General features: G+C 36.4%; 1 protein-coding gene and 1 long non-coding RNA gene across 2 annotated transcripts; both read left to right on the top strand.

The window, feature by feature from the left end:
* Positions 1–1,145: 1,145 nt before the first annotated feature.
* On the top strand, positions 1,146–3,164 carry LOC132126090 (membrane-spanning 4-domains subfamily A member 4A-like; the record flags this gene model as incomplete). Its single annotated transcript, XM_059540413.1, has 6 exons — positions 1,146–1,163; positions 1,260–1,361; positions 1,735–1,945; positions 2,469–2,579; positions 2,675–2,743; positions 3,045–3,164. Coding segments are annotated over exons 3-6 (486 nt in total), but the record flags the coding sequence as incomplete, so codon positions are not given.
* A 51-nt stretch (positions 3,165–3,215) lies between these two features.
* LOC132106548 (uncharacterized) lies at positions 3,216–5,586 on the top strand. Its single transcript, XR_009424159.1, has 3 exons — positions 3,216–3,573; positions 4,920–5,000; positions 5,241–5,586. It is a non-coding gene; the product is annotated as an uncharacterized LOC132106548 (long non-coding RNA).
* Positions 5,587–14,237: the final 8,651 nt, after the last annotated feature.

Below are 14,237 nucleotides of genomic sequence, written 5' to 3'. Positions count from 1 at the left end.
TGGCAGTTATTTTTACCTTAAACTTAATGTTAGCAGTTGTTCTGAGTTCTGAGTCCCCAGACTGTGATTTTGTACAATCATGTCAGGTTTAAGACGCATTTTTTATTATCACTTTTTTATCAATGTTTTACTCTACAGTTGTGCAGTTTTGGGGGGATATAGTACAGGCCAAAAGTTTAGAAACAATACTATTTTTAATGTTTTTGAAAGAAGTTTCTTCTGCTCATCAAGCCTGCATTTATTTGATCAAAAATACAGAAAAAAATGTAATATTGTGATATATTATTACAATTTAAAATAATTTGTTTTCAATTTAATATACTTTAAATTATCATTTATTTCTGTGATGCAAAGCTGAATTTTCAGCATCATTACTCCATTCTTCAGTGTCACATGTGACATCCGGTCTATCACATGATCCTTTAGAAATCATTCTAATATTCTGATTTATTATGAGTGTTGGAAACAGTTCTGCTATAATGTGTGTGTGTGTGTGTGTGTGTGTATATATATATATATATATATTATATATATATATATATATATATATATATATATATATATATATATATATATATATATATATATATATATGCTAAATCATGAACACAATGACAGGGTGAAATGGGCTGTGATGCATGGGGCGCCAGGTAAAATCTTGCCTAGGGCAGCAAATTGGTCAGGGCCGGCCCTGCAAATTAAGGTGGGGGAGAAGTCATACACACGCCCAGTCGCATGCCTCATCCAGTTGCCTGCCATACCAGATTAAAGCAACCCTGAATGGTATAGTGTAGCTCTAATCAGCCCCTTAAGTAGTTATCGCTACAGCCACACTCTCTGCCTTTTTTAGACTTCCTATCACATTTGCATTAGCTTTGTGGTACAGGGCTAGATTATGTCATGACTAAAGTTCAGGCCAGATGGGATATTACACTGAACAGAATACAACTTATGAGGCGGGGCGTTAATGAGGGCAATTGACAAGACACACCTAAACATAATGGTACAAGCAACAGGAGACAGTAACTAGGTCACACAGAGCACATGGTGAATGAAAACAGTTCAGGGGTGTGACTCATAAATTGGGTCACAAATCACTGTTCTGATCATTATTTGTAACGCTTTTTCTTTCATTCTGTACAAACCCATTTCTAAATCAGCAGGTAGGTTACTTTTTATAATGCACAACATAAAAGACATTCATGAATACTTATCTTATCTTAAGAAAGGAAAGATATTTGTATATTTCCTGGTAGCAGTGGCCAGGTTTGTGTTTTATAAAGCTCAGGTGATAAGAAGTAGTGGCAAAGTGCGACTACGTAGCAAAGTGACTCCACAGAGCAAACTGAAGAGAGTTTCTAGTAAAACATATTTTACAGTTACATTAAATTTGACTAACTTTATACAAATACCTATCTTTGCATTATGTCTGCATGTTGTTGTAGTTGGTTTTTAACTAAATGCTATTCATGAATTGATTTCTTTTAATTTGTAAAATTCTTTAATGGCTGGTATTGTACTTTTGTAAATGTCTTTGGAAAAGAGAATTTGCTTAATGTCTAGAATGTACATGTGTGTGTGTGTGTGTATATATATATATATATATATATATATATATATATATATATATATATATATATACATATATATATATATATATATATATATAAGCACACACACACACACACACACACACCCATTTAAATGTTTTGATGTACTATAATTTTTGTATAGGTAAATTTCAGATTTGGAAGCAAGAATGTCCCACACAGTCTTACCCATGAATTCTTCAACACTCATCATCCAGATTCAACCACCAACACAAACAACACCAGCTGGGACTGAGACAAATGCTCCTGCACCTGTTTATGTCCAACAGATTGCAGGATTTTCTCCTCTTCATGGACTTCAAGCATTTCTGAAGGGCCAACCAAAAGTCCTTGGGGTAAGAATTTCTTTTCTAAACCTAGGTAAACTTTAATGTGTGTATTTAAGTGTGAAGACAATTACATGAATAATTTAATTTGAATTCAATTAAATAAAAAATAAAGTATTAATGTTAAATCATAGGTAGTTTTTTCATTGTGCTTATTTAAAAATATATTGCCTTGGTGATAACGCAATGTAAGATGAAGTCCAATATAAGATGAGGTTTATTATTTACAGATTAAAATTTACAGTGTATCAGTCACATAAAAGTCACAAAGGCTGTTTTAGGAGTTGAAACTCCAAAAAATGTGAACTAATGGACAAATTTAGCTCATCTGCAAATCAGTATATGAATACATACAATGAGAGTTCCATGCTTGTAGAATATTTTTTTTTGGATGGATATTTTTTTTGTATAATCATACGTCTATAACTACAGTCACCATACATTTTTATTTTACAATTTATACTGATTTCCAAAATTTGAAATGGTTTTACTCTATAAAAGACACTCTTGTACACTTTCTTGTCCCCCACAGACTGTCCAGATAATAATTGGTCTGTTGACTTTCATGCTTGGGATTGTGTCTACAGTTCATGCGGATTCCATTTCTGTCTTTAGTGGTATTCCTTACTGGGGATCGATCATCGTAAGAAACAATTACAACTAAGTGATCTTTCTTTTATAATTCAAGCTACATTTTCCAGCAGAAGACTTAAATTTGACCTTTCTCTCTCCTCTCAGTACATTATTGCAGGTTCACTCTGCATTGCTGCCGAAAACAAACATAATTCACCCTTCAGTATCTGTTTGGTATGTACACAACACTTATTACTTTTAGGGGTTCAAGCTGCCCAACACTGGCAGGTGACTTATTATTATTATTATTATTATTATTATGTATTGCATTTTTCAGTAATGACTAGAAACAGTTTTTCCCTCTTTATCATTAAATGTGTATTTTCTGATTTTATTTCTATATATATAAAAATTATATATTTTTGTCACACTACATATACTTTTCCATCTACGTTAACATGATATGTTAACAAAATGTGTCCGCTCTTCCTAATTTATTAATGTGTTTTATGTTTTTTTTTTTTTTTGCCTGTAGGTGAAAGGTTCACTTGGAATGAACATTTTCAGTGCTATAACTGCAGGCATTGCAATTGTTATAATTTCATTTGATTTGGCTATTGGACCGTTGTTCTACAATAACTGCAATGAATATGAGTGTTATTATTTTGTGGAAAAGTATAAGGTATGTCACCTTTTACATTCACATTTATTTAGTAATTACATTAAGATAACTGTGTGGTCAGTAAACTTGTCAAACGTCAATCCTTTATGTACTCAGTCTTTTTCCCCATAAATTTCAGTAAAGTAGTGTATAGATCTCTTATCTTGTATTTCGGCTCATTTATAATGCAAGAAGGCATTGGCATTATACATTAAGCAGCCAGCGTTCCAGTTTTAGTACTAATTATTAATTGCCTTATCATTATTTGAGGATTTGTATTTTCTCTCAGACCCTATTATTGGGAATCGGGAGTGTTTCGCTGATATTTGCATTGCTTGAGTTTATCATCTCCATCTATCTATCAACATTTGCCTGTAAAGCCACCTCCTGCTGTTATCCACAGGTGAGAAATGCATCAAGTCAATTAAATAAATTAAATAAATGGGTCATTGCTACTATTTTTTGGGATTTTATGGCCACCAGAAAAAAAATATTAGGGGTGTGACGATGCACTTCGCTCAAGAGACAATATTGAAGTAATTATCATACACAATTAAAGACTGAACAAAATCCGAACACTGTAAAAGTTAATAGCACAAACTCAACTGACTGGCTTCTCTCCAATATGATTTCACACAAGTCTTTTCAGACCGTACATGAGCTTCTGACTTCTGATTGAAGCTGTATTGTGACCTTCTAATTGAACTTCTACAAACTGATCATAAAAAATAAGACTGTCAAGAGATAAAAAAATTAATCAAATTAATCACCCCAAAGAACATTTAAAGTCATTATTGTGCTAAACGAGAAAAGCATTGAATAGACACTACAAAAAGAAGCTTTAGAAATTAATATTTTGATTCAACACTATAAAAAATCATTATAAATGGGTATTAATGTTACTGTTAATATGAAACTAAATACCCAGTAGTTGGTGCCACTTATCCATTAAATCCTTAAAGGGTTAGTTCACCCAGATAGCAAAATTATGTCATTAATAACTCACCCTCATGTTGTTAGAATTGTTTGAAGCATCGAAAATACATTTTGGTCCGAAAATAGCAAAAACTACGACTTTATTCAGCATTGTCTTCTCTTCCGTGTCTGTTGTGAGAGAGTTCAAAACAAAGCAGTCTGGATATCCGGATCGCGAACGAATCAACAGACACGGAAGAGAAGACAATGCTGAATAAAGTCGTAGTTTTTGCTATTTTTGGACCCTCTGATGTCACATGGACTACTTTGATGTTTTTCTTACCTTTCTGGACATGGACAGTATAGCGTACACACAGTTTCAATGGAGGGACTGAGAGCTCTCGGACTAAATATAAAATATCTTAAACTGTGTTTCGAAGATAAACGGAGGTCTTACGGGTTTGAAACAACATGAGAGTAAGTTATTAATTACATAATTTTGCTATCTGGGTGAACTAACCCTTTTAAGTGTAATGCCCTAATTTACATGACTTGCTCTAAGTGACAATTTCAAGAAAGCAACTCTTGATATATATTTTATATTGACATTTTAAAAAATGTCATTTTAGAGCTAGTAATCTTGAGCCAGTGATCTTGAGCCATTGATATGCATGAGTCTCTCAAAAGCGTTTAGTAGCAGCATCTCTACAAATAGCAAAAAACAACAACAACAACAAAAAACTGTAATATTGGAAGTGTCTGTCAGTGTTATTGCATTTATGGCATTTTACAGTAAGAAAACATAAAACTCTACATGTGCATTTTTCCCCCAAGGTGCCGTATTTTGCACAAGGTTTACCTCCAGTGCCCTGTGATTTTAGGTCTTGTCATTTCCATGATCTTAAGAGACCAGAGGTACGAGAAGCTTGAAACATCAGTTTAATTGGACTTTGAGTAAATTGATACACACAATTTTTTTTTAAAAGTGAAAACATTATTTGGTTTTAATGTTGCGTATCCCTGTACTAGAAATGTCTGAGTAATTGGTCCTAGGCTGAGTAATAACTGAGTAATTGGTGCAATAATTGTTTATTATTAATAAAATAGCAATCAATATGTAATATGTGATCATATAGATTTTTTTTCCCCTTGCAGATATCTGTGATCAGCAACCCTTCCATGAATCACCAACCTGCAGAAATTCCTCCACAATACAGTACAATATAAATGAATATGAATGGCAAAAAGGGGTCAGTGTTGTGATCCTGCAGTTGTCTGTGCTGCTTTTGTGGGACAAAAGGCTTCCTGTCCCTTACTACTAATGTGTAAATGATAACTATTCAAGACACTAATAGATACTATTTCCTGATTTTCTTTCTTTATATAAGTCAAAGTTGCCTAATCATCAGTGAAACTAGATAGATTGTTTAGAATAAGTAATAGACAATGCTGTAAGTACTACTGTAAGAATAAAATATACTGAATCAAAATGGCTTATTCTTGTCTATAACCATTATTTAACCATGCAGGTTACTTGAATTAATGAATTCTTATTTACAACAATGGCCTGGAAGGAGAATATCAATCACCTGGAGAACATACAAAGTAAAACTTCATTAAAACAGGAAAATGTGTTTCTTAAACATGGGTGATGGAACTGTTCCATTAAAAATAGCATTCTTTTTTGCTTTATACATAGTAAACATATACAACTTTAGATATGAAAGAGTTTAAACAGTGATTATGTTAAAGCTAAATTAGTATAATTTCATTGTTTCAGCCATGTCTTTAATCCAAAGTTACATTCTGCGAACTGTACTTACACCAGCCAGATGAAGCTCTGGTAATCTTTTTATTTATTTATTTATTTATTTTAATTCATTCTTGTGCATGGCCTTTTAAAAAATAAGCAACACACAAGTTAATAATACTCATGGGGAACGGATGAGAAGTAAAAACAGGATCCAGAATCGGACGCTGATTAACATTTTGCTCCCCAAGCCTGCTATACCAATAACATCTATTATATTCTGCATCTAAATTCAGTGGGAGAGAATCAACTCTTTAACTGGCAAAGTTAAGAAAGGCCATTTTTGCTAAAAGAAATATTAATAAGGAAGGGCTTAGGCTTCAGACTGAACAGAGGAGAAACTGCTTCAATAGCTGTGATGATGATAACTGTGTTTACCTCAGGGCTTTTGGGAGTGGGCATAAGGGTGGGAATGACTTGATTTTATGACTTGATGTTTTAATAATGTTTGTAGGCTCTTTGTAAACATTGTCAGAGAGGGGGGTACACTGAAACATTGTTTTATGTTTATTAAATGTAATATTTTATAAAAGGGAAGTTATTGTATAGTGAAGTGTCAGGCTTCATGTCCTTGTAGAAGTGGCCAGCTTTATCACCACTCCTAACCACCTGAGCTCCACCTGCGTCACCTGCTTCATTCTGGGAAACAGCATCAGCAATTACAGTTATGCCATAAAATATTCCTTATCTCAGATGAGAAACCTGATAATGACAGAAATTAGGTATATATAATTATATCACAGTTTTTTGCTATATCACAGCATTTTGTTTGCATGCATATATATATATATATATATATATATATATATATATATATATATATACTGTATATATCGAGGGTTGAGAACCAGAAGGTTTTTAGTAACATTTTGGGTGAAGGACCCAAGTGAATTCTTAATAATTTTGGAGTTATTCATTAGAAACCAGAAAACTTGACTCCACTTGAACATACCAAGCCTTTTTATGACAAAATGGTGTAACTGCACTTACGCCCTTTTGGCTCTGAGAACTGTATTGTCTGTAAAGCCTGTGGATAGCACATGAGTCAAAATGGCTGACACCACATATAAGCCAGGTAGTTCAACCAAGAAAAAAAAAAAAAAAATTAATTGCTGAAGATTTATTATTAATCTTAGCCACAAGAGAGAGGATGCAGGGAAGGGACAGACAGCCATTAGCCCCTTTCACACCAGAGGAACCTTTTCATAGTTCATAGAATTATTGTTGTTACCTGGATGCATTTGCACGGCAGGAACTACGAACTATTTTAGTTCTAGGAGTTCCTTTTACGGGAACTAAATTAGCTCCTATTTCAGAGCAGGGTCTAAACTGCGCTATAGGAACTACCCGTGATGTAAGTGTATGTTGATTGGCCAAACACACATGGGAAAATGCCAGCACCCAGCATTTTTTAAAAGCTGGATAAACACACAACAGTTTATTATTCATGGAGCAGTTACAGTAGGCTACAACATAGAAAACAACGACTCAATCATATGTAGAAATGCAAGTTGCCGTAGTAGATTTTGTTCCTTTGATTTGCTCTTTCTATTGCATAATTTCTATATTTACATTCTATATGCATCATCACAAAACCCAGTATATACATAAGTGCTTAGATGACATTTCCGTCCACTACATACAACCCGAATTCCGGAAAAGTTGGGACGTTTTTTAAATTTTAATAAAATGAAACCTAAGAGACTTTCAAATCACATGAGCCAATATTTTATTCACAATAGAACATAGATAACATAGCAAATGTTTAAACTGAGAAAGTTTACAATTTTATGCACAAAATGAGCTCATTTCAATTTTGATTTCTGCTACAGGTCTCAAAATAGTTGAGACGGGGCATGTTTACCATGGTGTAGCATCTCCTTTTCTTTTCAAAACAGTTTGAAGACGTCTGGGCATTGAGGCTATGAGTTGCTGGAGTTTTGCTGTTGGAATTTGGTCCCATTCTTGAGTTCGTGGTCGTCTTTGACGTATTTTTCGTTTAATGATGCGCCAAATGTTCTCTATAGGTGAAAGATCTGGACTGCAGGCAGGCCAGGTTAGCACCCGGACTCTTCTACGACGAAGCCATGCTGTTGTTATAGCTGCAGTATGTGGTTTTGCATTGTCCTGCTGAAATAAACAAGGCCTTCCCTGAAATAGACGTTGTTTGGAGGGAAGCATATGTTGCTCTAAAACCTTTATATACCTTTCAGCATTCACAGAGCCTTCCAAAACATGCAAGCTGCCCATACCGTATGCACTTATGCACCCCCATACCATCAGAGATGCTGGCTTTTGAACTGAACACTGATAACATGCTGGAAGGTCTCCCTCCTCTTTAGCCCGGAGGACACGGCGTCCGTGATTTCCAACAAGAATGTCAAATTTGGACTCGTCTGACCATAAAACACTATTCCACTTTGAAATAGTCCATTTTAAATGAGCCTTGGCCCACAGGACACGACGGCGCTTCTGGACCATGTTCACATATGGCTTCCTTTTTGCATGATAGAGCTTTAGTTGGCATCTGCTGATGGCACGGCGGATTGTGTTTACCGACAGTGGTTTCTGAAAGTATTCCTGGGCCCATTTAGTAATGTCATTGACACAATCATGCTATTGACAAAGGAGATGACTGGGGAAAGGATACAAGAAAAGTAGTTAGAGACACAGAAACTGCATTGGAGCAGGCACATGATGCAGACAGTGCAGCTGCAGAGAGGCACAGGGAAACTGAGGAAAAGCAGGTCATCTTGACATTAGAGCCAGTGAGTGTTGAGGAAATCCGGGGTGAGAGTGAGATTCAGCAACGAAGAAGGAAAAGAAAGAGAGACTCTAATAACTGGATGAAAAATGTTATTTTAATTTCAAATAAGGCTGTGTAACACGGGGCAAAGCTATTCATATTCCAGCTCGAAAGGTCAGGGAAAAAGACTGTGCTTCCTGTCATTGCAAATGCAATCACAATGTCCCTCAGTTAGAAAGGGAAGTGACTTTTGATCAGTTCTGGGCAATGGGAGATGGGGCAAGACAGAAGGACTTTATTATATTATCAACCACACAGTGACTAAACTGAAAAAGAAACAGACAACAAATACTGAGTGAAAGAAGTAGAACAACACCACCTCACAACACAGGGAAAGCAAAATTAGTGTATGGAAAGATTTACTTTTGAAAACACTTTATATCACAGAGAAATTAGCAAGGTCTGCAGACATTAGTCAGTAAAATAATATTGGAATGTCTCGCACAAGCCTACAGGAAAAGCATTGACCTGGGAACAAAATCCCAGAAGACAACAAAAATCCGATCAGATTTCACATTAAAGACTTTTACCCTGAGATGAATCACACTACTGCAGGAAAGATGCAGCAAAACAGTATCTTGAGGAAAACAATGTAACTAAGATGTATGACCTCTATGTACAGAAATGCAACAATGATTGGAAACTGAAACCTGAGAAACTCAGTTTCCACAGGCTTATACTTAATACAGAGTTCGAATTTAGAATTTAGGCTTTCACCAACCCACAAAACATGCATGCAAGTACTGTGAGTGGTGCAAGCATTTAAATGCCAATGACAAACAAATCAATAAAGAACATTACAATGCCCACTAAAATAGAGTGGGTACTACACTCTTGTAGGGATGGTGAGGAAGACCATGCCATTTAAGGTGATTGAGCTTAGACACCTTGACTCTGGATCCTTTGAAAGTCCTTTCCATCACACATGGTCCAAAACAAAACCAAAGATTATAGAGGCATAAACAGTTCGTTGGCATAAAATAAATGGCTGCGCTTAACCAACGAGTATCCAATAGTTGTTCAGTTTAAATATGAACTGTCTGACCAAGCATTTAAAATGCTTGAAGTTGAAAAACAGGAGACCAGAGGTTATCATGAAATGGAATCTAAAAGGTTACACAAATGTCCACCTGACATCACTGCTTTGAAAATGAAAGACGTACTTACATTGTGCACAAATGGCAGTATCCCACAGTCTTATATGGACTTCTACCTGGCTTTACAAGTCAGCCAGTCGGAGTATGCTACTATATCATATACAAATAGTTCTGAAATGTTCTTTATGACACATTGTTTTTATTATGTTGTCATGTCCTCAGTATTAAGTTACATATTTTATATGCTCACTGTTCTAGAGCTTCTGGACTTTCAGTTGGTAATATGATAAGTAGTTAAGAAGTTCATTACTTCAGTATCAGTTAGTTGATGATATATTATTATAATATTTATTAGTTGTTTTATATTTTATTTTATCACAATATATTGTTATTTCTTTTAAATTCATTAATGGATTGGTTCAAGTTGTCATCATTGCACCCATGTTTTTATGTATGCATGGAATGAAAAAAGTATTTCTGAATAAATGTTAAAATGGAGTTCAATGAGTATACTGTCATTGTTATGGGGCAAACGAGTCGTGAGACATGTGGATCCATGTGCAAGGCTTTATTCACAAAGGCATGGTCAATAAACAGGCAAAGGTCAGATAATACAGTGATATAACAGGCAAGACCAAGAATATTCCTATTGTGAAATTAGGGAACTTTAACCAGATCTAGGCTTAAAGGTTCTTGACTACACCACCTGGTGCCTCTCACACCAAGATATACTTTGCATATTAACTGCTGAATATCTAACTGAAGGCAAGGTTCATAGAAATACACTAAAGATGAACTAAACAGAGACGTGCTTTCAGTAAAAAAAAATAACAGACTTTATTAGTAAATAGTATAATTAAAAGAGCCACACCGTCATGGTAGAGGCACAGTAGATGCAACCAAAAAGACTTGGCCTACAGACAGGGACTAGGACTAGTTATGCTAGCTATCTGCTACCAGGGACACTATGGTTAGCAGTGTGACAGGGCCATATTAATTCGCTGTCAAGACAGGTTACCTGTCCGGGATAAACGTGAAGTTCACCAACCATGGTCTAACTCTGGTGCCTACAGTCAAAAGCATACACACACCACGCACACACATAAGCACAACCACTTCAAGCAAGTGATTCAATCAATATTGTGAGGTGCAGTTTACCACTACAATACGAGTTGCAGTGCACAAAGATGGACCCAGGAACCTCTCCTATGAGCAGCTGCTTTAATACTCTGGAAAAAGAGGGAAGAAGGCAAGAAGGTCGTTATCACTAGCAGCATGGATAAGGTATACAGCTGGACAGAATCTTAACAAGACTATATATACTACTGGAACAGCCAATACCACATCGGTCTGACGGAGGCAAAGAAAGAAGACTAAAAAGAAAGAAAAGAAAATATAAAAAGGCACAGCTATCAATACACTTAATTTAGGCAAGGCAAAGCAGCAGGAGCAATCTGCATCCATGTGACATATGGAAAAAGAGCCCTTGCACCAGTCTTCACAATACTTTTAGATGCTGTGGCTTAATTGTGGGACAGCTACCCAGCGGGTGCCTTGCCCAAGACTTTCGGTAGTACACCGCACGACTACCCGGAAGCGTCTGGCAATCAGTCCGACACCTTGGTTACATAGAGGAGCCACACATCCAAACAGCAACAAGACTGTAGACCAGGGAATCTCTCTTAGCCCGAAAGTGAAGACTGTTATATAGTGCCCAGCCTGGCTGCAAATGAATTGTTAATCACTCAGCAGCAAGCTGGGCACTGTGACATCAGAGGGCTACCGTTACTGCAGAGGGACAAACTTCACCCAGACAGTGACTACTCTGCCGGTTACACTAGGGCTAGTGTGGATCTTTGATCAGCGGACAGTATCCAAAGGGCTTGACAAATGGATAATCCAAACAGACAGACAATAGTCCAGATTAGGAACGAACAGAGTCCGAAATGGCAAGACAAAGGTTTAATCCAGCATAGGCGATAATTCCAATGACAGAATGATAATTCTGACAAGACGAGATAAACAGGCTAAGATGCAAGACAAGACTGAACTGGACTAGAAAACATGGAAAGGCTCCGTAAAGTTGCTATTGCTAACACACATATATAGCACATTATGGAGCCAGTTTTCAAGACCTCTGGATTCTGTTTCCCGATTGAAGACCCGCGCCTGTTTTATGGATACCCTTGTGCCTTGCTGCTGGTTTGTGAATGTAGCTCCGTGTAGCTTTGTTATTCTGTAGAATCTCTATCTTACTCTCTGTGATAAAATATAACTTAATTCCCACCATATTTCTGATATTATCTATCAATCTAATCTGATAAATTTGATCGCTCGCTTTTATTCTAAATCCGCTAGTGCAGTGCACCTGCATAGTGTTAGCATTCGTTAGCTTGTCATTAGTGTTTCCATTCGTGCCTATCACTGTTTTCTTTCCTTTTTCTTTTCTCTTTTCCTCTCTCTCTATACTCTCGCTCCGGTCTTTCACAAGTTTATCAAACAACTGTGGTAAGAATCATTCATCAATCACGGTAAGTAATGGCTTCTACTGCTATTGTTATTTGCACTGCTTGCCACATGTATAATTTATCTCTCTCTGTCCGCGACGAGGGACTCACATAAATGCACGGAAATAATTAGGGTGAAAGAGAAGATTTCAGAATTAGAGACACGCATCCAAACTTTAATTGAGGACAGTAAAAATGTGAGGGCTCTAGATACGGCTTTGGATGCGTTATTCACTTTGGATTGTAATTCACACGGGCGCTAAAGATGTTAAAGAGGTGTGTGATTTTGCAACCATGATGTCAGACACTTTCATTTGCTTTGGTCCCCTCCCTGCTTATTGTGGTGATGAGATGCATAGCAGATTGTCATCACTCAATGGCTGGATGTCTAAGTGGTGTCCGCAGAATAACATAGGTTTCATAGACAATTGGACGAGCTTTCGGGGCAGACCTGACCTGTTGAAAAGAGATGGTCTTCAACCCTCCTAAGGTGGTGCCGCTTTTTTCTCTAGAAATATGGCAACATACTCTTAGAGTTTGCACTTGACTAACTGGAGCCCAGGTCAGAAAGCAGTCAGACTGGCTAAACCGACTGTCTGCTAGCCGCTTCACATCACAGAAGTCAGTTAATTCTCAGCACATAGAGACTCTTTCACCTAGACTCTTTCATCTAAAGACTCATCTTTTTCGCCTGCACTTAACCAACTAACACTAGCACTTTTCCTTTACTTGTCTTTTCATTTTATATATATATATAAAAAAAACCTGCCTATGGATTCTATACTAGACTAACTGAGACTTGTCATGGCACTTGTATACTGTTGTTTCTATTGTTCTCATTTGTAAGTCGCTTTGGATAAAAGCGTCTGCTAAATGATTAAATGTAAATGTAAATGTAGATATCACACTATAGAGACTGTGTCTGTTCTCCAAACTAGATAATACAAAAAATGTCCAAACCAATTTAAGAGTAACAAATTAATTCAGAGGTTCAACAAATAAAAAACAGACGCAATACGGATAAATAAATGATAACGCTTGGCTTATTGAATATCAGGTCCCTTTCTACGAAAGCACTTTTTGTAAATAATATGATGACTGATCATAATCTAGATGTGCTCTGTTTGACAGAAACCTGGCTAAAACCTGATGATTACATTATTTTAAATGAGTCTACCCCCAAAGATTACTGTTATAAATATTTTGAGCCGCATCCAAAAGGTAAAGGGGGAGGTGTTGCTTCAATTTATAACAATGTTTTCTGGATTTCTCAGATGGGAGGCTTCAAAAAAAAAAAAGAAAAAAGAGAAACTGACATACAGCCAAGTATGGTGACCCATACTTAGAATCCGTGCTCTGCATTTAACCCATACAAAGTGCACACAGCACTGAACACACACACTCCGTGAACACACACCTGGAGCAGTGGGCAGCCATTTGTGTTGCGGCACCCGGGGAGCAGTTGGGGGTTTGGTGCCTTGCTCAAGGGCACCTAAGTCATGGTATTGTTGGCCCGAGACTCAAACTCTCTAACCAGTAAGCCACAACTTCCCCACATTTCACTATTCACACTATTCAAGTATAAATTGTCAGTAGTAATGGTGCTTCATATAACATCCAAAGAAACAAATGTTAATGAATAAATCACCTGTGATGTTTGTACTGGCTACAAGATTCTGTGTACTGTTTTTTGGTCCAATAATTAATATCTCTGTCTTATCCAAATTTAATAGGAGAAAATCATTGGTCATCCAATCTTTTACATTTTAAACACACTCTGTTAGCCTAGATAATTTAGAAGTTTCATCTGGTCTCATTGAGATATATAGCTGAGTATAGTCAGCATAACAGCGGAAACTAATCCTGTATTTTCTAATATTGCCAAGGGGCAACATGTATATTGAAAATAGAAGGGGACCTAGGACGGATCCT

This window comes from Carassius carassius, chromosome 1, assembly GCF_963082965.1.
Source record: "Carassius carassius chromosome 1, fCarCar2.1, whole genome shotgun sequence".
NCBI classification, from domain to species: Eukaryota; Metazoa; Chordata; class Actinopteri; order Cypriniformes; family Cyprinidae; genus Carassius; species Carassius carassius.
Note: the sequence above shows the minus strand (reverse complement) of the source record. Positions and strands in the feature narration are given on the sequence as shown.